This window comes from Eptesicus fuscus, chromosome 11, assembly GCF_027574615.1.
Source record: "Eptesicus fuscus isolate TK198812 chromosome 11, DD_ASM_mEF_20220401, whole genome shotgun sequence".
NCBI classification, from domain to species: Eukaryota; Metazoa; Chordata; class Mammalia; order Chiroptera; family Vespertilionidae; genus Eptesicus; species Eptesicus fuscus.
The window spans coordinates 4658654-4685579 of NC_072483.1; the positions used below are offsets into that span (position 1 = coordinate 4658654).

At 42.8% G+C, this 26926-nt stretch overlaps 1 protein-coding gene across 2 annotated transcripts in view; it reads left to right on the forward strand.

Moving 5' to 3' along the window:
- Nucleotides 1–26926, forward strand: part of CNTNAP5 (contactin associated protein family member 5) — an 864792-nt gene that overhangs the window by 741602 nt on the left and 96264 nt on the right. For both annotated transcript variants that reach the window (XM_028133206.2, XM_054723360.1), the window contains exon 19: nucleotides 1958–2182. In XM_028133206.2, the coding sequence (XP_027989007.2) occupies nucleotides 1958–2182 (225 nt within the window). The remainder of the gene's footprint in view (nucleotides 1–1957; nucleotides 2183–26926) is intronic.

Genomic DNA, 26926 nt, shown 5'->3' on the forward strand with positions numbered 1-26926 from the left:
GGGTATGGGTGAGACCATGTGTCCCTGGATCCGGGTGAGGCCTCGTGCACCTAGGCCCGGGTGAGCCCAAGTGGCCCTGGGTCGGGGAGAGGCCAAGCGTCCCTGGGTCCGGGTGAGACCATGTGTCCCTGGATCTGGGTGAGGCCTCGTGCACCTAGGCCCAGGTGAGCCCAAGTGGCCCTGGGTCTGGGAGAGGCCAAGCATCCCTGGGTCCGGGTGAGACCATGTGTCCCTGGATCCGGGTGAGGCCTCGTGCACCTAGGCCCGGGTGAGCCCAAGTGGCCCTGGGTCTGGGAGAGGCCAAGCATCCCTGGGTCCTGGTGAGACCATGTGTCCCTGGATCCGGGTGAGGCCTCGTGCACCTAGGCCCGGGTGAGGCCACGTGCCCCTGGGTCTGGGAGAGGCCAAGCGTCCCTGGGTCCGGGCGAGACCATGCGTCCCTGGATCTGGATGAGGCCTCGTGCACCTAGGCCCGGGTGAGCCCAAGTGGCCCTGGGTCGGGGAGAGGCCAAGCGTCCCTGGGTCCGGGTGAGACCATGTGTCCCTGCATCCGGGTGAGGCCTCGTGCACCTAGGCCCGGGTGAGCCCAAGTGCCCCTGGGTCTGGGAGAGGCCAAGCATCCCTGGGTCCGGGTGAGACCATGTGTCCCTGGATCCGGGTGAGGCCTCGTGAACCTAGGCCCGGGTGAGGCCACGTGCCCCGGGGTCTGGGAGAGGCCAAGTGTTCCTGGGTCCGGGAGAGACCATGTGTCCCTGGATCCAGGTGAGGCCTTGTGCAACTAAGCCCGGGTGAGGCCACGTGCCCCTGGGTCTGGGAGAGGCCAAGCGTCCCTGGGTACGGGTGAAGCCAGATCCTGGGTCCGGGTGAGGCCGTGCGCCCCTGGATCCATCCGGGTGAGGCTCGGTCCCAGGCCCGGGTGAGACCACGCGCCCCTTGGGTATGGGTGAGGCCACGTGCCCCTTAGTCCAGGTGACGCCGTGCCCCTGGGTTCGGCCGAGACCAAACCAGAGGGAGTCGGACCTCCATTACCACCATTTGTCCACCATCCAGAGCTGAGGGGTCAGTGCTGACATGTACACATAAGGAACTACTGGACATCGAAATTGGGTCTCAAAAGAACTGTTGGTCCAGGGGGAAGCTCGCTACAGATTGATTCATTTGCCTGTCAGCATAAATATTATTGCTCGTCTCACATTCAGTTCTTATTAGTATATATCTAGTGACATTTGATCTCGTTCATCTAGAGGAAATGATGAACAACATAGACTGAGGAACAAGAACAGAACCAGAAGTAAGGAGGCATCAATCGGACTATCGAGCCTCAGAGGGAGGATAGGGGAGGTTAGGGGGAGGGTGGGGGGGGGGGGGAGAGTTCAACCAAAGGACCTGTATGCATGCATTTAAGCCTATCCAACGGTTAAGTTCAACAGGGGATTGGGGCCTGCGTGGGGAGAGGGGTGGGATGGGAATGGGGGGATGAGGACAAATATGTGACACCTTAATCAATAAAGAAATTTAAAAAAAAAAAGAAAAAGACAAACCAGAATTCTTAGCCTCTCAGTTTTAAAAGTAAGATGGTCCCAGTGAAATTTCTCTATACTATGTTGAAGGCAGGGACATTTTATCTTTGCTTCTTGAAAAATTATCCTAGCACATGGTAGTTATTCTGCAAATATACATTAAACTGGACCTGGATTTCACAATGCAAATCCCAACTCTCTCTTTCAGCTGTGCAACCTGTTCAGGGTTCTTAGCCTCTTTAAGCCTCATGTTTCTCATTTGGAAATGAGGTTGATGATTTCTGCCACTTGAGAATTATTGTGGAAAGCATATTATATAATTAATGTACAAACCCTCACACAGTGCCTAATGCATAGGAACAATAAACAAGCTATGATTATATCCTGAATACTCAATTCATACCTTAATGTGTGTTTCCCCCTCTTATATTTTGCAGAGGTTTCTGCTGTTTTTGAGGCTGGAACTTCAGTTACTTACATGTTTCAAGAACCCTACCCAGTGACCAAGAATCTAAGCCAGTCTTCCTCAGCAATTTATGCAGAGTCGGCTCCATCTAAGGAAAACATCGCACTTAGCTTTATGACAGCCCAGGCACCCAGCCTCTTGCTTTATATCAATTCTTCCTCTCACGACTTCCTGGTTGTCTTGCTCTGCAAGAATGGTGAGTACTGATGTTAGGGAGCCTGATGGAGTGTCATATTGGGCTAGAGGGAAAGTATATGCCCTCCAGAACTCTGCAAAATTTCAGCCTAAATTTGGTGTCACCTGAGCAGCTTATTTCCAGACCTCCAGGCAAATCCTTGATTGAAGTTGACCTTTATGAGTTGCAATTGATATTCCAGGCCAGTGTCAGTTCATCACTGAAGTCAAATGCATCTACTTTAATTTGCCTCGACTGTGCAGTGGTATTTCTTTATTGTTTGTTCTGTGCTGGAATCCATTAAGTGTAAAAAGAAGATCATAAGCATATCTGAATTTCAGAAGGACACTTGTCACATATATCTTGCCATCTTTACTGCAGTCTCCTTTACTAAGGGCTTTTAAAGCAACTAGCATAAATGCAGGCTGTATTAATAGAAGTATATTGCCTAGATTTTGGAGAGAAGTGGTATATGTGGATCATAACCTTGTGGGATACAGATCTGAGTTCTGAGAATCAGATTCTGAAAAGAATGTGAACAAAATGGAATATATGAAGCTTAGATGGATAAAGGAGTTAGAGTCCACTTTATATGAGGGATGGTGAAGGATACGATAGCTATTAGAAAAAGTCAGGTTTTCTGCCCTCACGACTTAATTCCACATTGCCAGAATGAGGACTATTGATATGGTCATGGCAAGGACACTATGTGATCAAAATCCTAGGGGAACAAATAATTATTAGGATTGGGCAAAGAGGGAAAGGGTATGGACATCCCTGTAGCATGGTCTCAAAAACACTTTTCTGTTATCAAGAATATGTATTTTCTCTTCTTGTAATTTTCTGTTATAATGAGATGTGTCTGGGCTTTAGAACCATCTCCACAGGGATCAACTGTGGTGGGGAATGGGAGAAAGGAGACTGAGATATGCAGCTCACACTGTGCCCTCCCTAGACCTCAGACACAGACTCTTGCTATTTCTCTTGCACTACTTTTTCTTGTGTGTGTGGTTGTGTTTTTTTTTTTTTTTTCTTTTTTGTTTGATCTTGCTTTAACTATTTACAGCATTGAACATAAAGAATGGTGTATAGGACTAAAAGAAGGATAAAAACTGGCGGGCCTCTGAGTTGAATCAGTCCTGAATGGTGTAATGAAGTAACACATATTTAATCTGACATAGTGATTTTTGTTATGCATTGTCTGTGTCCATAGGAATGGCCTGACAGGTACAGATATGTCTGTGGGACTACACAAAAGATGCATTGGGGGGAATCTTGCATCTCAGTGCTCTGAAACTATCTTACTTCTAGTTCAACAATGTCTAACTAGAACTCAGAGGATCACTCATTCTCAGAACAACATGATGGAAGCAAAAAAAGACAGGAGAGAAAGACTAGAAGGATAATTGGTAGTTCCAGAACTATTTAGGAGAGAAAAGAGACAATATGGGTTTTAGACCTCTTAATTATCAGGAGGCATTTGTGTGATTAGAACCCTTAGTTCTCAATCTTTCTTTCCTAATATCTCTGTGAGGTTGATAAGGCTGGCTGAGGACACTGGGGCCTGGATTAACTGGTTAACATGGGTCAGCCAGCTAATTCATGGCATAGCTGAGACTAGAAGCCAGATCTCCTGATAACCAGCCCAACAACCTTTCCATAGGATAACCTTACTATGATGTGGTTGAACTCTAAGTAAGATAGTTCCAGATCACTGAGATGCAAGATTCCCCCAATGCATCTATTGTGTGGTCCCACAGACACATCTGTACCTGTCAGGCCATTCCTATGGATATCAACAATGCATAACAGAAATCACTATATCAGACTAAATATGTCTTACTCCATTACTCTGTTATAATATACTAGAGGCCCAGTGCATGAAATTCGTGCACGGGGGTGGGAGGTCCCTCAGCCTGGCCTGCACTCTCTCGCAATCTGGGACCACTGGCTCCTAACCGCTGGCCTGCCTGCCTGACCACCATAACCACTAGCCTACCTGTCTGATTGCCCCTAACCACTCTGCCTGCCTGTCTGATCGCCCCTAACTGCCTCTACCCCGCTGCTGCGGCTTCATCTGGAATGACGTCCGGGAGGTCGTTCAGCAGTCCAGTGTAATTAGCATATATTATGCTTTTAATATTATAGCATACTCTATGCTGGGCACTATTTTAATTAATGTACACATTAATTCTCACAATAATCCTGTGTGATTGGTGATGTTAATATACCCAATATTGTATAGTTGTAGAAACTATAAATGTTTAATATTTTCATTAAAATTCTATAGCAAATAAAGAGAAGAGCTGGGATTCAATCCTCCTTCCCAAGACTGGCAGCTTATTCTGTATACTCCACCACAACGGCTAAACTAAGAGTGTTATATTTTTTTGAAACATATCATGTTTTAAATAATTTAAACTTATTTAATTGGTACGGCATTATTGAATTTTACCTTATTCCCTGTTTTCTTATACTCTAAAGCCCCATGTAATTAAAAAATGTGCTTGACTTAATGGACACCTGCATTTTAATTTATTTTTTTAATTTATTTATTAATTTTAGTGATAGAGGAAGGTAAAGGGAAGAAGAGAGAGAGATAGAGAGAAGTATTAATTTGTTCTTCTACTTATTTATTCATTCATTGGTTGATTCTTGTATGTTTCCTGATAGGGAATCAAACCCACAACGTTGGCATATTAGGGATGATGCTCTTACCAACTGAGCTACCTGGCTAGGGCTAGACACCCACATTTTAAAAACCCTGGCTAAATGAAGGAAGCAAAGAGAAACATGTGCCTTGCTTGTTTTAAGCTTAGATCTCAGTGCAAAGGTAAAAGTGCAGGCCTGGCAGCTCCATCTAACTCATGGGAAATAGGTGTCCAAGTCGTGGTTAGTAATGAAGTGCCCCCCTCTCTTCACTCAGCCTCAGATAGAGAATCACCACCCAAATGCCCCAAACCCACTCCCCACCATTGCTCTAGGGAACTCCTATCTCAGTAGACAGTGATGGATGGCTCAGAGATTTAGGATACTGAGCATTACCTGCCATCTCTCTTCACTGCAGAGGCACAACTAAGATATGTTCTCATTCACTCATCCTTTCATTGACACTCTGGAGTCAATGCACAATATCAGGGACTATGAAGATCAACAAAGATAAGCAAGAGGGTTCTTTCTAAACATAATGATGAAAGAGAGAAAGAGAGAGAGAGAGAGAGAGAGAGAGAGAGAGAGAGAGAGAGAGAAACTGCCTTAAATATCCTAGATACATGAAAAATCCAAGTTGCTCATCTGTCCCAAGCAGTCAAACCAGAAGTCCGAGTTTGCCTAACTTTAAGGATGAATCTCATAGAAACTTGGGATTGTAATAAGAAAGCAAAATACCTTAAGTGATAGTGGATTCCTTGCTTTGGAAGTCATCAAATAATAAATAAATGACAGTTTATTAGGGATACCATAATAAGAATTCCAGCAGTGAATGACACAGAAAATAAACTCTGAGTGTGTTTCCAAGTCTGAGATTTTGTGATTTTGTATTACTTTCTGGTGTAGTCACGCATTTGCATTTTTTCTGCTAGAGTTTCACTTGCAGACTTTGAAATGCTTTGGTGAGGAATTAAGAACTGGTATCCTTGCAGCTTGTTCCCAGTATGTTGGTGGTATTAGGCCACTGATATAATTGCCAGTGGACAATATTGGTGACACTGTATTATAAAGAAGTAGGGATATTTAAATGTGACTTGGATACATTTTGGTGAAAAATATACCTCTGAAAATACTAAAGGAAGTTAAGAATATTTACAGATAGAAAGAAAAGTTTATGAGATCAAATATGGAAAAGGGTTAATTGGGAAAGTCATTCTCTAAAGGTTTTATAAGATTGATTCTCACCTTTCTGAGATGGATTAAGAGTCTTCTGTTAGTACAGGTTTCTTAACCTTTCTTTGATGTAAGGTGCCTTTGGGAATCTGGTGGAAATGAGGATGAGAGTGTCACTCTTAAAAGGAGTTCTCTTTGTTCTCCTGGGAGGAAGAAAATGCCCTCAGCCATTGTCAGTCGCAGCACTCTGGGTTAAGAAGTCAGGGGTGAACACAGCGGATGACCTGTGTAAATACTGAACAGAATTCTTGGCTTGCAAATTCATTTAATAAGATGCCCAGGCCAGGGAAAGAGGAGCAATGAGACTTAAAGTCATGTTTGCAGGCCTCTCCCTGGCACAGAATTGATTTGGCAGGTATGGAATTCTTTGACCTTTATCTTTTTTCTTGAAATTTCTCCCACTAGAGACTTACTCAGGTTAAGCTGTCCTCTTATCTTTTCAAATGAAAACAGGTTATTCTTCTTCTTAAAGAAAGAAAGTCATTTTAATTCCTGGGGTAAAAGAATAGAGGGAAGAGGAGGCATTTCTGTGTCAGAGGGTCCTTGGGAAAAAGAAGACCATTGTGGTTTCATAACAGGGTTTGGGCCACAGGCAACTTCTCACAGACCCAGCCATTGGAGGAGAAGGGGCATTGGTGGAGGAAAAGTGTCTGGAGGAAGATACATTAAACTTTTGCAGAATTTTATTGAGTGATGGCTCTGCCTCTCCACGGTACCATGGGCTCTCTCCCTAAATAATTACGTTTAACAAATATTCACCAGGTTCTACCATGTGGCAGGCACTGTTTCATGTACCAGAGAGACCGAGGTAGATAGTGTCCTGGCCTGCCTTTAATGGTCTATTCTGGAAACAGAGGCATAACACATACTGAGGGTGACACTATGATGTAAGTGCTGGGATAGAGTCTGTTAGGGGTCGAGTAAGGCAAAGAAGGGAGAGACCAATGCTTCCTGAGAGGGGTACAGTTCCCCTTGTATTGGGCCATGAAATAGAATAAGATGCTTTTTGTTCTTAATTTTCTCTATTTCAATTCCCTATTCTACTTTTTTATCATCAGTCCTTCTTGGCCCCTTTAAATAAAAAAATAAAATATTAAATATGGCCCTGGCCCAGTGGTCAGTTGGTTGGAACATCATCCCATACACCAAAAGGTTTATGGTTCAATTCCTGGTCAGGGCACATACCTAGGATGTGAGTTCAATTCCCAATCAAGGCACATAAGGTAGGCAACCAATAGATGTTTCACATCAATGTTTCTGTCTGTCTGTCTCTCTCTCTCTCTCTTTCTCTCTCTCTCCTTTCCTTTCCTCTCTCTAAACATATAGCCAAGTGAAGATTAAAAATATACATGTGTAAAGTATAAAATATGCGTTAATTCTAAGGCCATCCGTCTGTGGTCAGATTATTTGGGTTCAAAGTATAAACAAGGCTTCCATCACCTTCCCCCCATGGCTGCCCAGTGCCCTCCAGCACCGAATAGTCCCTTCCACTTTGCTTCATTGTTTCCTCTTTATCATGTACAGTCATAAGGTGCACTGTCTGTTTGTGATTGCACACGCCTTGGAGGAAATGATGATAAATCCAGACACTTTACATTTCCAAAAGCCTGAGTCCAGGGATACAGTGATGAGGAGAACTCCAGGGAAGGGGCCTCTCTCAAGTGTCCACCTCACAGCCACTCCCAGAGCATAGGGGACGCGGACAGTCCCACTATTGCTGCTTCCTCAGGGAAGACTTTCAGCGTTTAACTGTGCCCCCTGCCAGCCCCTCACTGACACCATCATTAGGGCATGTTCTGGGCTTCCTCAGAGACAAGGAATTCGGATGCACAGTCTGAAAAGAGCCTGCCTCAGAAGGCGTGTTTCCTTGGCCTTGCTACTCCCTGACTACTTCATTCTCTGGGCTTATGTCAAGCAAACGTTGATACTTTTGAACTTAAATATCCCAAAAGTCATTCGCAATCTCCTGGACTCTTTTAGGTTTGTTCATTTCCTATATTTCTGGGCTTTCAGATAATCTTTTCCTGGGAAATACCAGGTCCTGCGGGCAGGCCCATTCTGCATTCCACAGTAACATGGATATGACACAGTGCTGTGAGAGGCCAGGAATGTGGGGTTGGCTTAGCTGAATGATTCTGGTTCATGTCTCTCATGAGGTCACACTCCTGTCTGGCCTCAGTAACCTGAAGGGACAGGACAATCTGCTTCCAAGATTCATCCTGTGGCTCTTGACTGGAGCTTTCAGATACTGGTTCTTTGATTTTTCAATAGGGCTGAACAGAGGACATATCCATTGGCCTCCCCCGCCCCCAGAGAAAGTGGTGAAGGGAGAGAGAGAGAATACTACCTAAGACAGAACTTTTAGAATCTAAATTCAATAGTGCCACCTGGTACAATGTGAGATTGTGGAGGGAGGTTACATAAAGGTATGAATACTAGGAGGCAGGCATCATTGAGGGCCACCTTAGAGGCACCCTGCCACAAGGCGCTTTCCCTGAAGAAAGAAGTATATAAAAAGGAAGATATGGCCCTAACCGGTTTGGCTCAGTGGATGGAGCGTCGGCCTGCAGACTGAAAGGTCCCAGGTTCCATTCTGGTCAAGGGCATGTACCTTGGTTGTGGGCACATCCCCAGTAGGAGGTGTGCAGGGGGCAACTGATCGATGTTTCTCTCTCATCGATGTTTCCAGCTTTCTATTCCTCTCCCTTCCTCTCTGAATGTATATATATAAAATTAAAAAAAGGAAAATATGGGCTCCAGGAAATAGGTTACCCACCTCAGAACAGGCAAGGTGATTTCAGGGTAACTGCCTTGCAGAAGTCCTAGTGCAAAGCCAGTCTAGGTCAATGGTCCTCCACTGGGCATGATTTTGTCCCCCAGGTAACATCTTAATAACTAAATATTAAGATGAGAAGCAATACTGATAAATAGTGGGTAGAAGCTAAGGATTCTGCTAAACCTCTTTTTTTGTTGTTAATCCTCACCCAAGGATATTTTTCCATTGACTTTTTTTTTTTTTTGAGAGAGTGGAAAAGAGGGGCAAGACACACAGAAAGAAACACCAATGTGAGAGAGACACATCTATTGGTTGCCTCCTGCATGGGCCCCAACCAGGACCAGGGAGCAAGCCTGCAACCAAGGTACATGCCCTTGACTAGAGTTGAACGCAGGACCTTTCAGTCCAAGGGCCTACACTCTATCCACTGAGCCAAACTGGCTAGATCACTGCTGAACATCTTAATGACCCACTACACACACACACACACACACACACACACACACACACACACACAAATAATTATCTGGTCCAGAATAGCTGTGAGTCTGAGAAAACCTGGCCTAGGATGAGGCATACAACAGAGGAATTTTGGAAGGAGGCGCTTAGGGACAATATGCAGGCCTTAGCTATCAGCAAAGTGTGATATTTACATCAGACAAACAACATGAACTTTGAAATCCAACCTAATCAAAAAGTGGCATACCTGTCCTGGAGGCCAGGGGAGGTGGGCCCAGATGTGACTGGGTCCAAGAAAGGTAATTCCTCATCTACCATAATGGGAAGACAAAACATAACGTCTAAAATGGATAAAATCAAGAAATAGCAATATATTCAATGTAGTTGAAGGAAAATAACACGAAAACTGATAGAACTAAAGGTAACTGCATGTGAGGAGGAGGGCCTGGGAGTAGGAAGAAGTGAGGCAGGGATTGTTTCCTCGTATTAAGTCTTTCTATACCATGTGGCTTTTAAAATGCAGTATTTCTGAATAGTATTTAAATCCATAAAAATCTGTTGCTTGAATATCAAGATAGAGGTGTACAGTATAGTTAGTAGAAAACTAGTTCTTTCCCCCAGCAATAAATGCATAAAACTATGTAAGTGATATTGGCTAAAAGCAGCTTTAAAGACTGTTTGCACAGTTGCATGCAGACCTTGTTTCCAAGTTTTCTGTTAGTGAGTTGAGTTGTTCCATGAACGAATGGAAGAATAAATTAATGACATAATTTATTTGGAAGCACTCCATATAACAAGTGATTCCACTTCCTATTTAAATAGTCCATTGCAAGACCACTAAGAAGTGCCCCATTGCCAAATCTATTTCAGACCTTACCCCCAAGCTCTAAGGCATGAATGCTTTTTCTCAGCCTTCTGTGTGTGTGGATACCTCATCCAATCAGAGGCCCTGGAAGTGTCAGTTGCCCTTTAAATGTCCACTTTATTATGGCAGTTCTGGCTTTTCTGAAGGAAGAATGAACCCTCACTGAGATATGTCATCCATTCCCATGAAATGAAGATCTTAGTGGCTTTAAAAGAATTGGGAGCAATTTCATTAGACTTTCCCATAGAATCCTCAAACTCTGTATGTTCTAAACTGACCTCAAGTTTAATCCTGCCTCCCAACACACACACACACACACACACACACACACACACACACACACACACAGCTAGACCTTTTCTTGCTTGAGTTTCCCTTTCTCAGAAAAGTGCTCTACATTCAACTTAAATGCCCAAGTCAGAAACCAGCTTCATCCATGTCTTTCTCTGTCTTGCCTTTCCAGAATCCATCAATCAGCATTTTATTCAATCTTCTTGCATTACATTGTATTTATTTCTTCAGTCTTATTTATATACTAGAGGCCCAGTGAATGAGGGGGCCCTCAGGAGCAGGAGGTGACCCAGCGATCAGGGAAAGGTGACGCCCCATCACACCTCTGGTGCTGCCACTGCCAGCAGTGCAAGCCTCGGCCAGCCCTGGTTACCTGAGCCTTGGGCGGCCCTGGGAGACTGAGCAGCTGCCATCCAAAGCATGCCTGCACCTTGGCCCAGCCCTGGGCAGCGGGGCAGCTGCCATCTGAGGCTTGCCTTCACCTCGGGCCGGCCCTGGGTGACTGGGGGCCTGAGGGGACTGGGTGCTGCTATCTTGTGGCTGTGGACGCTGCCATCTTTGAGGGCGTGGCAGTCAATTAGCATATCCCCTCCTTATTGGCTGTGGGCACTGCCATCTTTGAGGGCGGGGCAGTCAATTAGCATATTCCCTCCTTATTGTCTGTGGGCACCGCCATCTTTGTGACAGCGTGAGCGTCAATTAGCATTATTCCCTCTTTATTAGATAGGATAACCAATTTTTTATGTTCCCACTATGACTATCTTCATTCTGGCCACCTTAATATCAGAATCAAATTATTGCAACAGTGTTCATATACCTCTCCTAGCCTCTAGGCCTCTGCCCTTTTAATTCTCTCTTCTGACCAGGGTGATCTTTTTAAAATTCAAATATATTCATGTCATTCATTTTTTGATAACTCCCCATTGCCCTTGAGCTAATTCCAAACTCCCTTCAATCCTAGATTTTTACTTTCCTGTGAAGTTTTCACTCTCATCATTCGCATACCCCACTGCCTCCTCATTCCATATTGAATTATGTTCAGATCACCAAGGGCGTCATGTCTATTTCCCCTCAGGTTATTGCATATTTTGTTACCTTTGCTGGAACATCCTTTCCTTTCCCACCTTCATCCCTTCTTTGCTGACAAACTCTTATATGGTCAAATCTAACTTCAGTGTCACTTCTGGGCAGCATTTCTGGTTTCCAACCAAAGGTGGTGGCAAGCGCCCCTCCTATGACTTCTGTGGTGGCCTGTTATAGAAATGGTCACAATCTCAGGGAACTTGTTGGATCCATCACTATAACACTCATTGAAGGAATCAGCACTGGTCTAGCACCATTCAAGCATCCAGTGTCTATACACAATACTTATGCCGCCACTAGATACATTTTCCAGTGAAATTGCTTAAGAGCTTTGAATGACAAGAGAGCACTGTGTGTATGTGTGTGTGTGTGTGTGTGTGTGTGTGTGTGTGTGTGTTCACGCATGCACAAAAGAACCTTTTTAGAAGCATATTCTTATGATTCATATTTTTAAAATGTCACTGTCATATCTTCATGGCTAAGAATCAAAGAGAGAAAAAATAAAATAGATAACAACTTTACTTAAAAGGATGAAGCTAAAATGAGAAGAAAACCTTAAGACATAGAAGAATCTAAAAATGGTTTATTCTTATCCTCTTATTTATAATTTTGATAGGTGTTTTTTTCCTTTCAAAGTATATTAAGGGTCTGAGAAAAAATATATACAAAAAGAGCAACTTGAAACAGATAAAATGTTGCATTTTAAAAAGATGGAGGAATAAATGTGACCAAGTCCATATTGGTAATACTGTTGGGTTTTACTTGTTTGTATTGCCATCTATAGGTGGGACCATCAAAAAGATAAATGAGATTTAAAGATAAAATTTCTGATGGTTCAAATGAAAGCACAGCAATAAAAATCAAAGAAACAGCACACATAAATCCCGTTGACGGTCCTGATTCTAGCTCTCTGCAGCAATAAGCGAGTAAGCCTGGATGTCCTGTAACTTAGGCCACTGACATTTGTCAGACTTTTCAATAAAATGGCAATGAAAGACTAAATCAATGCAGGATGGGAGATGAATTAGCACACAGCCAAAAGAACTGGAGAAACGAGCATTGCTTTTTTTACCTGAAATATTTTTTGATAAAGTAATAATCCCCTGTAATCTCTCTCCAGCTTTAAATAACAGCCAGCCTTTGTACCAGCAGTTTAATTTTGTTGGCTGCCCTTGTCTTACAAATATATTTAGTGGAGTCTGAAATATCATTTTGTGCTGAAAGCTGAAGTCTTTGTCGGGCTGAAGCTGGAAAAGGGCAATAAATCCAGAATAAAGTGAAAAGGACTAGAAATGGGCGATCAGAAACGTGTTCCCTAGAGCGGGCGAGTGAGCTTTCTTCTCCTGAAAGCAGGTGCCTGGCATCAGTCATGTCGTCGCTTTAAGTGCCTCTGTTGTAATGATATTGACTTATATCTACATTGCGACCTGGTTGGCATTGCTCCAAAGTGCTTAAGATGCATCTATGGGAAATACATACTGAAAATAGCATCATGAAAATATACAACCCCATTTTTTTCCTCCTCTAAGATTATTCTTCCCAGGAAATTGTGCTGAGATATCCAATCTTAGCTTTTTCTGCTTGTTTTTTGTTTGTTTTTTCATTTGTGTCTGACTTCGTGAGGTATGGGGCCACTATAAATTTAAAATTATTAAACCAGGAATAATACATTCCATGATTTATATTTACCAAATTGGTTGCTGAAAATGGATTACATAAAAAGAATGTTGAGGTGTTACAGTGTTTTGTTTTAGTAATGGAAAGGGATAACAAACCCTATTCTAGAAAGCCAGGGAGATGGATTCAAGTATTAGTTTTCCATTGCTAAGTAACACCTTTCCAAAGACTAAGTGGCTGAAAAGAGGTCCATGCCTTATCTCCCAGGTTCCTTGGGTCAGAGTCCAAGCAGTTTATCTGGATATTCAGCTCAGAGGATCCTGGGCTGCAGTCATGGTATCAGGTGGGCTGTGGTCTCATCAGAGACTCCACTGGGGAACAATCTGCTTCTAAGCTTCCTCAGGTTGTTGGCAAAACTTAGTTCCTGGGATTTCAGAATTGGGGTCCTAGTCCCTTGCTAGGTGTTGACCAGACATTGTTCTCAACCCACAATTCCTGGCCATGGGATACTCTTCACAGGCCCTACCAGCTTGCTTTACTAAACCAGGAAGGGAGCACCAGCATCTTGTCCATGGATGGACACACCTTGAAGTGTTGTTACAGGAGAGCCTTTCCTAACCTTCTGCGTGTTAGAAGCAGGTCACAGGTCTCACTTCCACAAATGGGTGGAGTTTTATATAGAGTGCAAACTTTATATAGCCTACTTTAGCGTCTGTCTACCACCTTTATATAGGGTGCAAACCCAAAGCCTACTTTAGAGTTTGTCTACCACCTTTCTGTTGCTTCTTGGTCATTAAAACTTGGTGCTCTTCTATATTCCATCGAAGCAATAAGAATGATTGATTTATATATGCATAAGACAAAAATGATAAATTTCACAAACTTAATATTAAAAGCAATCAGACATAAAAATATACATTCTCTATAATTCCAATGTTTTTATAAATTTCAAAAACATGCAAAATTAATCTATGATGTTAAAAATCAGAATAGTGGTTAACTTTGGGGAATAGCAACACTAAGGAGATGTGAGGAGCCTCTGGGTGCAGGACTGTTGTCTCCTGAACTCTGTGTCATCTTCCATTGGAGAATCATATGCCCTTTCCTAAATGTAGTATAATTATACATTACACTTCAGTACAAATTAAAACAAAACTAAACAGCCTTTTTAAGGCCTCAGTGGTTTAGCATTGACCCATGAACCAAGAGGTCCCCAGTCAAAAGCCAATCAATGTTTTTCTCTGATGGATGCTTCCAACTCTCTATCCCCCTCCCTTCCTCTCTCTCTAAAATCAATAAAAATCTATTTAAAAACAAAACAAAACAAATAAACAACAACAACAAAAAAACTAAACAGCCCTGGTCAGGTACTCTCTTGGCTGGAGTGTTAACCAGTACACACACACACACACACACACACACACACACACACATACACACACACACACACAGGTTGTTGTTCATTTCTGGTCAGGACACATGCCTGGGTTTCGGGTTGAATCCCAGGTCTGGGAGTGTAGAGAAGGCAACCAATAGATGTTTCTCTCTCACATCAATGTTTCTCTCCCCCTCCCCTTCTCTCTCTAAAACATATACTCTGATGAGGATTAAAAATAAAATTAAAACTAAACAAAAATCCTAGGTAAACTTAGACTAGTCACTTTATTTCTATGGATCTCAGCTTTCTCATTCTTAACATGAGGTTGGCCTTGATGATTTTTGAAGCCCATCTAACACAATGTGGTTACAATTATATGAAATATTGAAGGAGCTATAACCCTCATTGGATGACTGTGAAGTGCCCAGAATTTGCATTGTCTCCAAGGAGAATACCAGTAAGTCTACACACACTTCCACCTACAAAATATTAGCCTTGGAAAAACCAATTAATCTCAATGAATGCATGCTTTTTAAAAGTCTCTTTCAGTTCAGAAAATATCTATGACCTGTTGATTTGGCAATTTCTTCAGACCAGGCACCAGTGGTATAGCAACAGGCAAGTTCTGATCTAGGGGTAGGCAAAAATAGAGTGCATTGCAGAGAATTTAAAACAATAATCAAATTTTAAAAATTGTTCTTCTTTAATTATCTCTTGCACCTACCACTCAAGGTGACGCCACTGATCTAACACTCATGCCCACCCAACGGCTCCACCACTGACCTTAATTTGGGACACCATTGCCAGGAATTGTGTTAAGCATGTTAAGCACTGAGCTGCAGAAATAGTTAAGCTATGCTGGACAGTGCTGGACACAAAACTGAGGAGACGGATGTGCACCAGCTAAATAATGTATATTCTAAAGACCCGCCTTCCCTTGCCTGGCTGGGTGGCTCAGCTCAGTTGGCTGAGCATCATCGAGTACACCAAAAAGTGTGCAGGAGGCAACTGATTGATGATTCTCTTGAATATCAATTCTCAATCTCCCCCCCCCCTCTCTTCTCTATCTACCTCCTGCTCTCTCTAAAATGAATGACAATATCCTCAGTTGAGAAATAAATAAGTAAATAAATAAATAAATAAATAAATAAATAAATAAATATTCAAACCCCTTTCACAGCAGGGCCTGGATTTTCCAACAAGGTGGGACAATTAAAGTTTTGTAGACTCATTTGTCCATCAGCTTCCTCCTCCAAACCCCAATGACCAATCATGGCCTACTGAACTATTAGGTCAGTGGCTCCCAGAGACGTTTGTCTAGATTAAAATTGGCAGTGAACTCATGAAATAAATCTTCAATTTAACAATTCTCCGGTAATCCCACACCTGTGACCTCAAAGGAGAACCTACACCCTGCACTGAGGACACCTGCACTGCCCCAGGCTATCCCCACCCCCCTGCTGCTGTGACCTCCTGCCAGGCCTCTCTCCCTGAGCTCCTGCCCTATGGGCTTCCATTCTCCACACAGCACCCAGAGGCATTCCTTCTCAGCAGGAGGCCATTGGGTTACTCCTCAGCTCAAAACTGTGCAATGATTTTTGTTGTCACTCAAAAGGAAAGCCAGGTTCCTACAGGCCACACATGATGTCACCTGTGCTGTCATCCTCAGCCTTTCCCACTTCCTGTCGCAGGCCTGGATCATGCCTCCTCACCGCTGCTGCAACCTAGCAGCAGACCAGTTCTGGGCCCTGCGCTACTTTTCTATCTGCCTGCGGCCCCCTCCCCAGATGCCATGTGGTTCATTTTCACCTCAGCCCCTGTGAAAGATTTAAGTAGGTAATGTGATGAAGGAGAGTGAAGACTTGTGAGCCCTTCCCCGACCACAGGCTACAGATGAGGACCCCAAAGCCTGGGGTGTATGCAGGCCACACTGTCTCTGAGTCAGGCCCAACCCTCCTCTCTCTGCTTTCTACTCTGCTTGGTTTTTTCATCAGTGTATTACCTGCCATTATTTTAGCCTGGGGTGCAACTGTCTGTCACCTTAGAGCAGCACAACTGTGTAAATTGTAAACTATCTGCTGGGCTTTCAGTTATGATTCTACCCCTGGATGACCCTGGTTCTATATCCTCAGGGTTCATCACTTCCCATCCTCCATCTAATGCAGGTTCTCAGAACCCTTGGTGCCAGGTTGGTGTGGGGAGGCTTAGGCAGGGGTGTTCTGGGTAAGAGCCCAGACTCTCCTGGCTTGTTCTTTTCCATCACAAGTCATCACTCTCCTTCATCACATTACCTACTTAAATCTTCCTCTCCTTTGAGACTAGCATTGTGGACAGTTTTACCCAATGTATTAAACAAACCGTTATTGTCATACTATTGTGTGCTTATGGAGCACAAATCATCTAAAGAACCAACACGAATGCCGCTGCATGAATTTTTTATGGGAAAACATTATGCAATTGCCAGCATCTTCCCAACTTCATGGATTATTGTCATTTTTGAAAAGTGTTTCTGTATCTCCAAATTATTTAGTTGTTTCTTTAAATAAAACTTAAAAAAAGAAAAAGAAAACAAGGCCTCAGACAATGAAATCAAGGAAACAGATCAGCATTTCAAATGACATCTTGGCAAACTGAGTCATTTCACCCCATGTCAGGTATTTGTTCAGCAAATGCAAATGACCTACCACTCACCCCTAGAGTACTTGCTACGGGTTAACTGGTGTGGAAGACTTTTATAAGAAGCCTGTTAACTATGCATGATTTGTCTGTTGAGAGAAGTTTTAAACAAACAAACAAAAAATACTAAATAGTTGGCAGAAATGGAGGTATGTGCATGTTAGCTGAAGACATCAGGGAGATGATACTTAGATGGTTACTGAGCCCCAACTGTACCCTGTGTGCTGAGTGTTATGGGGAAAGGTGGGGACACTGCTTGTTCTCAAGACGCTCATGAGCTTACAAAATAAAACTAACACAAAAAACATTCAGTTTTGTCATAAATGTTATGGTAATTTACTACCAGTGAAGGAAAACTTCTAACAATAATTATGATTTTACCTTTATAGTAATGTGGCACACCAGTTGCACAAGCACAGTGTGGGGAATGATGCTGGGAAAGCCAGCAGAGCCAGTGCTGAGGACCGGATGCTCCATCGCCACGTATACACTAGAGGACACTCACCTGTGTTTCTGCGCTGTTGTGCTGGGTGTCGGAATTGGCTTCCGTAGCGGGGCCATTGTCAGATGCTTAGTCTCCCCGAGCACCAGCAGCCCCTATCCCTGTAATGCCCCTCACCACCTTACACATGCCACCTTGGCAAAGAACCCTCACCACACCTGCCCTATGCCCTATAGTTTCAATGCAGAAGGGTTTACAGAATAAGGTTTACAAGCATTTGCGTTTTAACCCTGACTTTATTGCAAACTAGCCAGAAAACTTTTTGCAAATCGGTGAACTTCTCCAACCTCAAGAAGGAAAGCATGCCCCTGCTCACATTGTTCTTTGGTGCCCGCATCAGACTGAAGTGTGGAATAGTAGACAGAAACAGACTTCGGGGTGGACTTCAGCTCTGGCACCTGCTAGCTGGTGACCTTGGATAAGTCCCTGCGCCAGAGGCTCTCTATTTGCAGTAACTGCAGAACCAGAGGGCAGTTATGAGCCTGGCAGCAATGACGAGCACAGTATGTGAGATGCCTCGCACGGCATCTGCCACAGGTGATGCACCAGCAGCCTGTGAGGAGCTGCTGCCTTTACTGTGACTGAGGTGGCTGCTGGCTGCACCACAGACTGGCAATGAGCAGCAGCTCGGTGTTCTTTAGACAAGGGACCGTGCCCTTTCCCGGGACCATCTGGGAGTCATTATTCCCTTTTTCCATCTTGTGCGTTATTTTCAATTTTCTTGATAAAATGCCAGAAACAGTTTGCTGCTCATTTCCCTGCTGCATTCCCAAACAGGAAGTAGCATGCTTGCTGGCAGGTGTTGGCTTTTTGACGGAAGGGAGAAACAAAAAGCTGTGGTGACAGTTTGCGAGAATGGATTATCCATCGTGTGCAGAGAAGGGATTGTTAGCTGCCAGCTCGTTCTGAAGGGCGCTCAGAGCAGAGCAGTCAGGGGAGCATCACTCAGGACTGGCGCCGGTGGATGATGGCATAAGAAAACCTGTGTCTTGTCAACTATTTAAAATGTTGTCTTGTCCAGAGATGGTGAATCTCATGGTGACTCCCACTGATTAGTTGTGGCTGCTGGGAAGAGCTGGGCAGGTCCTTGATCCTGGTTCACAGGAAGATGTGACTGATCAGTGTTGTCTGCCCAGATGGAAGGAGCAAGCGTCAATATGTTTGCCTATGGGGGTCCCGGTCGTAGTCCCTAAAGCAGTTGCCTGCCCACAGAACTATCATGCAAGCAAACAATTTTATGCTTTATTAATTAATTTACCCATTATCCAATAGTTACTGTATTTCTGGATCTAATACACTTTTACAAAATCTGAGAGATAAAACAAAGATTAATTTACATGAAAGCTGTTCTCCCCACCCACCCCACTGATTTTTCTTGCAAAAAATAGAATTCTATTCATGCAAATGTTATGGCTACTCATATATTCTTAACCATTTTAAGAATGGGAGAATGTCCAAGAAATAAAACAATGGCAAAAGTTAATAATTATTAGATAAATAAATACAGTATACTGTATATTTAGAGTTTTTATAAAAATATTATGTTCTGATAAGGTCTACCCATAATCTATTTGGGATACACTTATAGTCTTAAAATACCCAGAAAACTAATTTATTTGCCTGCAGTGGAGTTATTGACTATACTGTTTTCATCTCCAGCAAACACTGGTTTGTATCCAGAGGTGGCTATGCAAGCCTTGGAAATGGTTTCATATAATTGTTGATCTAAAATCCCACTTGAGCCTCCGCTCCCTCAGGAAAGGCCTTTCCAGGTGACAGGGCAAAGCCATGAGAATCCACTCCGGACATTCCATACTGACTGCAGAACAGGCCCCTGCTCTGTGGGTAGAACAGAGAGAATGAGGACATTACAAGACAGGAAGCAGAGCCTTAGGGAAGAAATGAATATTGTAAAGGCTCTTTCTTGCTCCAATATGTAGCCCTTTCCAATCAGAATGGTTTTTGAGACAAACACTTTGGTGGTATAATTTAGGGCCTGGGGATGATTCCTGATTAGTCACCTTTTCTTCTGGAACCTGGGGAGGAATTGTGCTTTCTGCCAAAGACCTGCTGTCTTGTCTGCACTAGGTGTTCTTGTCTGCACTAGGCATTCTTGTAATGGGACCATAATAACAACCCCTCCAGCACCCCAGGGGACATCTGGAATTAGATCCTTGTGTGTGATATGTGGGATAATTCTGTGGACAGGATACAGAGCTTTCACTAGAACTTCAAAAATGTGTTTAATTAGAGAAAAGCAAGAAGGCTCAGGAGTTTTTCTATCACGTTATTTTACTTAATAAAGGAGAACAAATTTAAGTATTTAAATCTCTATTTTGGGTATTTTCGTATTTTAATATGCATTGCTATTTTTATACAACCAAAATACTTGTATAGTATGTCAATTTAATTGATATTTTATTCTCAAATGTATTTTTTAAAATCTGGATCATTGGAATTTGAGACCTTACCAGAGATTTATGACTGCATTAGCTTTTAAAACTGAAAGAGGTACCTTAGTTTAAGAAACTTTATGACCATTTGCCTGCCCTTTTTAAAAATCTTACCAAAGTATTTACTCTTGTTAACCCCCCATCTCCTGAGTTACTCATGAAGCTAAATAACTTAACTTAGTTGCATGACCTTTTTCAGTCAGTCTTGGCCCCTTGGATGGTCAGATATTGATGAACTAGGCTTAGGATTGGGAGCAGGAAACCAAGAGATGTGGAAGTGGGAGGAAAACAGAGAAGGTGAGGAGACTAGATGGTGAGGGAGGCCTCCAGGTGCAAATCCCAGCTCCTCCCCAACCCTGACTGTTTATTCTGAAAGGCAACTGGACACCCCTATGCTCCCCTCAGCTGATTTGTTCCAGAACCAAGAGGTTCCCAAAGTGTGGTCTCTGGCCATTTATTATAAACAAACATCAGATGCCCCAATGTAGACCTTCTGCATTGGAAAACTTGGGGTGGGGCACAATGGTCTATGCTTTAAAAAGCCTCCAGGTGATTGTGACACAGGCTCCGGTTTGAGAACCACTACCTTAACCAGATAATATCTTGAAAACTTCCCTGCAATAGGACTCACCTGGGAAGTTGGTTAAACATCTGTCTTCCCAATTCTATTCCTGAAGATTTTGACTAAATGGGGTTGTGATGAGGCTCCAGGAATGTTGATTGTATCTAGGGGATTCTTATCAGAAAACTGCATGGCTGGCCAAGGTCCCTACCATGTCCCATGATGCCCAGTGTGCTGTCAGTGGGCCACACAGGTTCTCAGCACCAAGGCCTCTCAACCCCACAGTGTCCAGGCATGCTTGGGTGGTTGACATCCCTGGACTGGGCATTTCTGAGCAGCCAAGGTGGCACACTGCAGCATCTCTTCATATATCATGATGTGAAGGTTGTGAGGCCTTGTAGAACTAACCCCGTATTCCCCAGGCTAGCCTACAGTAACCCAGACCTTCTTCTCCCATCATGTTCCTGGGAGAGACTCAGCCATCTGGACAGTGAACCTCATTACAGGACCCCAGGCCTCTCTCAAGGGGAGCGATATCTTGTTGCTGCCTTTACCAGATTTGCTTTCAAGAAATCTTTATAATGACTTACAACCAATACCTAGTCTGAGGGTGATTGAGAGGTTCCATAAGGTGGCATAGATAAAGCACTTAACACGGTGCCTGGACCAGAGAGCATAATTAATAGAGACTTTTATCTATCTACCCATTGCTCTTTAGACACAATGTAAACAGACTATTCATACTGTTTTAGAATTATTTTAGTTTCATAGTATGTTCTGGAATTTTTCCATGTTGTTATATATTAGCAGGTAAATTATATTAGATTATATAATTTCTTTTACATTACTCTATTATTGGGTACTTGTTGATTTTTAATGTTTTTCTGTTTTTATTTTTTAAATCTATGATAAATTACTTATCACTATATATCCAGGGCCTTAATTGTTGCCCTGGATAAATCCTAGATGTGGGATTGCTAGATCTGCATGTATAACATTTTTAACACCATAGGTATACCATTGCCAACATGCAAGGGTTGTTGCAGAAGGTCTCACATGGCAACTCTAGCCAAGCTTCTAGAAGGCAGAGGGCCTTGTCTGGGTTTGAGCATCCTCTGGGGTGGCCACATTCAGATTCACTTCAGAAAGTGTGGCCTGGTACTTCCTAACATTTTCTATCCGGACTGACAGAGGAGCTACATCCACTGCCCCAGGTCAATTAGGAAGACACTAATGTCACAAAATATATTGTCCCTTCCGATGTCCAGTTAGAGGGATAACACTGTCTTCCTTCCCTGAGCTAGACTGAGGATATCTATCAGAGGGAGGAAACGGAGTTTGGAACTCAGGTTGGTCATCATGGTAAAAATCTTCAACTTGATTCTCTTGTGAACCAGAGAAAGACAGGGCGGACAGAAAGAAACAGGAAGAGGCATTGGGTAAAAAAACATTTCTCAAGAGAGTACTACTTTTAAAAATGCGGAACGAGAAGCTGATTGACAATGGTTCCTCAGCCCCAAACTTGCCTGCAGGACTGTGGAGTCAGTGGTGGTGAGCAGGGAGCTCTGTAAGTGCAGCCACACGAGTGCAGTTGTATGCTATTGGAATCAGTCGGAAGATAATATATCAGGGCAGATATTTAATTAAATATCATCTGAAATTAAAAGTGGCCTCTACAATGTAATTATTTGTGCCACAGACAGCTCACCACTTAGCCAGTTTTCAGAGCAAACACAGACATCCACTTTGTGTGCTGTTTATGGAGGAAAGAATTGGGCGTAATGGTTGGCTTTTTGTCTTGATATAGGTACGATTCCTTCAGAGGGATTCTTGGCACATTTAGTCGTAATGACTGTCACTGTTCCTTCCTGCCAGTCCTCGGGAGAGGCTAGTGGAGTAGTGTCCCATGGGTACCTGAGCTCTGGTGTGCTGGGATGAGAGTGGATTGAGATGGGCTGTGTCTGTGATAGCTTCCACCCATGTCCTTGAAATGCTGCAAATGAATGCTCCCTACATCTAGGGGGAATAGATCTTGGATAGTTTTGAAATCGACCTATCTTTCATGAGTGTCAATGTATAAATATGCTCTTACTCAAAGAGGCCATAATCCCTACTGAAATTATTAATTACACACATACCTAGTGTTTGTATTTCAGCTTTCCTTAGGGAGCCCAAAGTACTTTGCAAATATGAATGTTAAACAACAAATGCTGCCTTTGATTTCTAAGAAACCAATTTCTAAGGGTTTAAGTTTAAGCCTCTCATAATTCTTTTAGAAGTGAAGCCCTTACAACCCAAGGGCAAGAATAACCACCTCACATATCCTACAGAAAATAATCATGGACGATTAGTCAACTATTAAGGTACCACACTGAACCTGTACATGTGAGGGAATGACTTTGTAACTGGGTTTTAAAAACCAGGTAAATGACATGTAGTGGTATTTTTAAGAAAAACCATGGGTTTATCCCAACTTTGTATCATCAGAAATTTTCATTAATCAACAATAACAATGAGGGGAGAGAGAGAGAACAAAGCATGGGGTACAATTTCACAATCCCAAGTTAATTAAGGCTAAAATAGCTCATTTCTTTTCCTAATAAAGAGAGTTATCTAGATGAAATGTATGTAAATTGGATGGAGTTACTTGTTTCACAGATTTCTTTACCCTCAGTGCTCACCCAGGGAAACCAGTGGAAGAATTATTTGGGCCATTTTTTGGTTTAGAACAGAATTCAACTACAATTGAATTAGTGTATAGCAAATGTGATATTTTAATCACAGTTTTGTTTTAAAAGCTACATCAGTAATGATTACTGGTTACTTTCTATATAAACCTACTTTTCTGAGGAAATCATCTGTTCTAAAATTTCCCTTTCACTAGGCAGAAATTGAACTTGAGATGAGGATTAGGTCTTTCAAAATTCTTGCAGGCTGTTGCTGACCTAGCAAATTATACATATGCAATTGATATCACTTGACAATAAGACCAACTCTCTAGGTGGCTGTTTCTGTGTTCAACACCACAACTGCTTCTTTCCAGTTCCCTGTTGTGTAAATTGAGCTATTAAATGTGGTGCTATTTTAATAGAGCTCTTTTCAGAATCATTTTAACAACAACAAAAATAATGATATAGAGCATCAAGCCCAGAACAACAAGTGATGGTGATGATGATGATAATGTTGATGCATTTTAACCTGATTCTATATGGAATTTCTGCAAATGTAGCTTCAGAAAGATTAAATAAAAATCTATCTATATAAAAGCCTAAGCGACTGGCCGACCGCCGACTGGCTGACCACCTGGTAGCTATGATGCACACTGATCACCAGGGAGCAGACACTCAACACAGGAGCTGCCGAGTGACAGCAACTTTGCAGAGTGCCCTCTTGCACTCCGGGACCCCTCAGGGAATGTCAGTCTGCCAGTTTTGGCCAGATCCCCACAGGCCAGGCTGAGGGACCCCACTAGTGCACAAATCCATGCATCAAAATAATAACTATGTTACTATCTAACATTTATGAATGTTATGTGCCAGATACTCATAAAATACTTAATATAGCTTTAATCCTCACAATTTTATGAAGTACATACTATAATTATGTCCACTCTGCACACACAGGAAATAAGGTACTGGAGTCCATTTGATTTGCCCAAGGCCTCACTGCTCACATGTAGAGAGGCAAATTGACTCATTGTAGCTACTACTCTGTCCTGCCCATAGAAAACATGTTGGCAGGTACACAGGCTTCACCATATCATGGAACTCTGCAACAGTTCTGTCAATGGAAATGGGTATGGAGTATCTTATAAAAGAATGTGGATTTTGTTCTCATACATTATATACAGTCTTTGAACTGGGAAGTTGGGGAGAAATAACCTGAAGGCAACAGTCCTAACTTACTATGAAATAATGTGCTATTACACATGGCTGACTGTGAATGTAATAGGGCTGCAATCTGCATCACTTCCCTGACAATGGCTCATAGATCTTCATTCCCAGTCTCCACTTCTCTCAAAAATTCCAATTCCTACATTTCTTGTTGGTTGTTTGCCATGTATACTTTTACATTTATATGATAACTTTAATATGTCATGTAGTAATTTAATAGCTAAAACCTATTTTTGTCCCACTTTAAAACTTGTCTTTTTATCCCTATATTGCCTATCTTATATATAACTATTAATTAATTCATTCCTTCCTTCATTAAATGACAATTTATTAACTACTGTATGTCAGATGCCTTTGAAAAGTACTGATGATACGGAGGCACTTTGTCTCTGGGGTCAACAGATGCGAGGTTTAATCCCTAAGATTATTTGATCTGGTCAGAACTTCACTGTCTTGGAGGCTTAATGATTAAAGGAGTGGACATACAAGTGAGAAGGAGGCAGGTGAGTCAGAGTTGTTGGTGAGGCCAGTTTGAACAAAAGGAAAGAAAGGAGAAAAGGCCATATTAAAGAAATGAAGTTTCAGAGATTTCAAGATGATGGCAGATTAAGTGGAAGTTACACTGACATTCACCCAGGACCAAACTGGAATTAAAACTAAAATATAGAAGAGCCGTCCTAAATAACCAAGTGAAGTGTAATTGGACAAAACCCTTATAATGAAGGGCATAAAGAGGAGGCCACATCAAGACTGGCAGGAAGTGCAGAGGCTCGAGTAGACTGGCTGGGCTCCTACAGACAGCCACTGAGATACTGGAAGGATAACTCAGTTGTGGGTGCTCCCCCTGAGATGTGTGTGGTCTGAACCCCAAACTGGGTTACCCAACCCAGAGCAACAGAATTGGGAAAGGTGCCCACATAACATCTGGCTGTGAAAAGCAGTGGGGTTTCTGTCTGCCAGGGAGAGACAGCTGGAAATTCAGGCACCTTATTAAAGGGCCAACACACAAAATTTTGTGTACAGCCACTCACCTGGGGCTCTGGCAGAAGGAGGGCAGAGTGGACTTGAGCTATGTGAAGAGAATCTGGGTTTGGTGGCTCTGGAGAGAGAGCTCAGGGGACAGCCGCCTGAATCCTTGTGCTGATTTATTCCTCCATACTTCAGAGGCCATCCTTCTCAGGCAGACCTTTACCAACCAAGCAGTTTCAGCCTGGGGGGGAAGCAATTACCCCCACCCTTTGAAAACCCTCTCAGCCCCAACCTGTGGAGTTTACACCCTGATGACCACCACAGCCTAAGGCTCATTAAGTGATTTATACTAATAATCAGCCTATAGTTAGAGGCAGATCTCTGGTGATTTGAGTCTTTGCTTGACCTGCTTCTAGGCCAAGATCTAGGAAAAGCAGATCTTGGTGTGCAGTTCGGTCCTTTCCACACACATCCAGTCCCAGCAGAGGGAGCCACAAGCTGTGGATCTCTGATAGCTCCAAACAGGGTACTCAGGACTTGTCACAAAGAGTATCTGACTTTGGCCTGCACTATAGACCCTCCAGTGAGGCCCCAAACCAATATCTGGTGGCCATCTTTAGACAACAACAGAGCAGAATCCATTAAGCTTCACAAGCAGTTTATCCGCAGAGGAGTATTTGCAGGGTCCAAACCCAGCTGAGGTGAATTCTGCGTCATGTGATATGCAAAGCAGCAGTCTGCATGCTGTTTGGAGGTGGAGCCTCACTGTCAGCCAGCCTGGCAAGCCCACACAGGAATCAGCCAATAGCAATCAAGTCTCAACTATTCTATTACAAAAACAAAACAAAACAAAACAAAACAAAACAAAATAAAAAGTTCCCCAGCCCTAGTTGGGACACAGCTGGAAGTAACCAATTGATGTGTCTCTTTCATACTGATGTTTCTCTCTGATTCCCACTATCTCAAAAAAATCAATGGACAAAATATCCTAGGGTGAGGATTAACAACAACAAAAGACTCAAATAAAACAGGAAGGCCCACATGATGTGCACAAGGGACATTATTAGAACACCCAGATCTGGTGATGAGGGAGACTGTGCCACTGGGTCCCACAGGTCACCTAATAGATAAGGCCACCCTACCAAGACTGAAAGTCATAGCAGACCTATCTAATATATACAAACAAACTCAAAAAGGCAGCCCAAATGGAGAGACAAATAAGCCCCAAACAAAAAGAAGTGGAGATAAGCAATGTATCAGAAAAATACCAATGGCATATTTCACAGATCTAGAACAAAAACTCAAAAAAAAAATAATAATAATACCCCAAGTAGCCACAGTATTCTTGAGAAAGAAGAG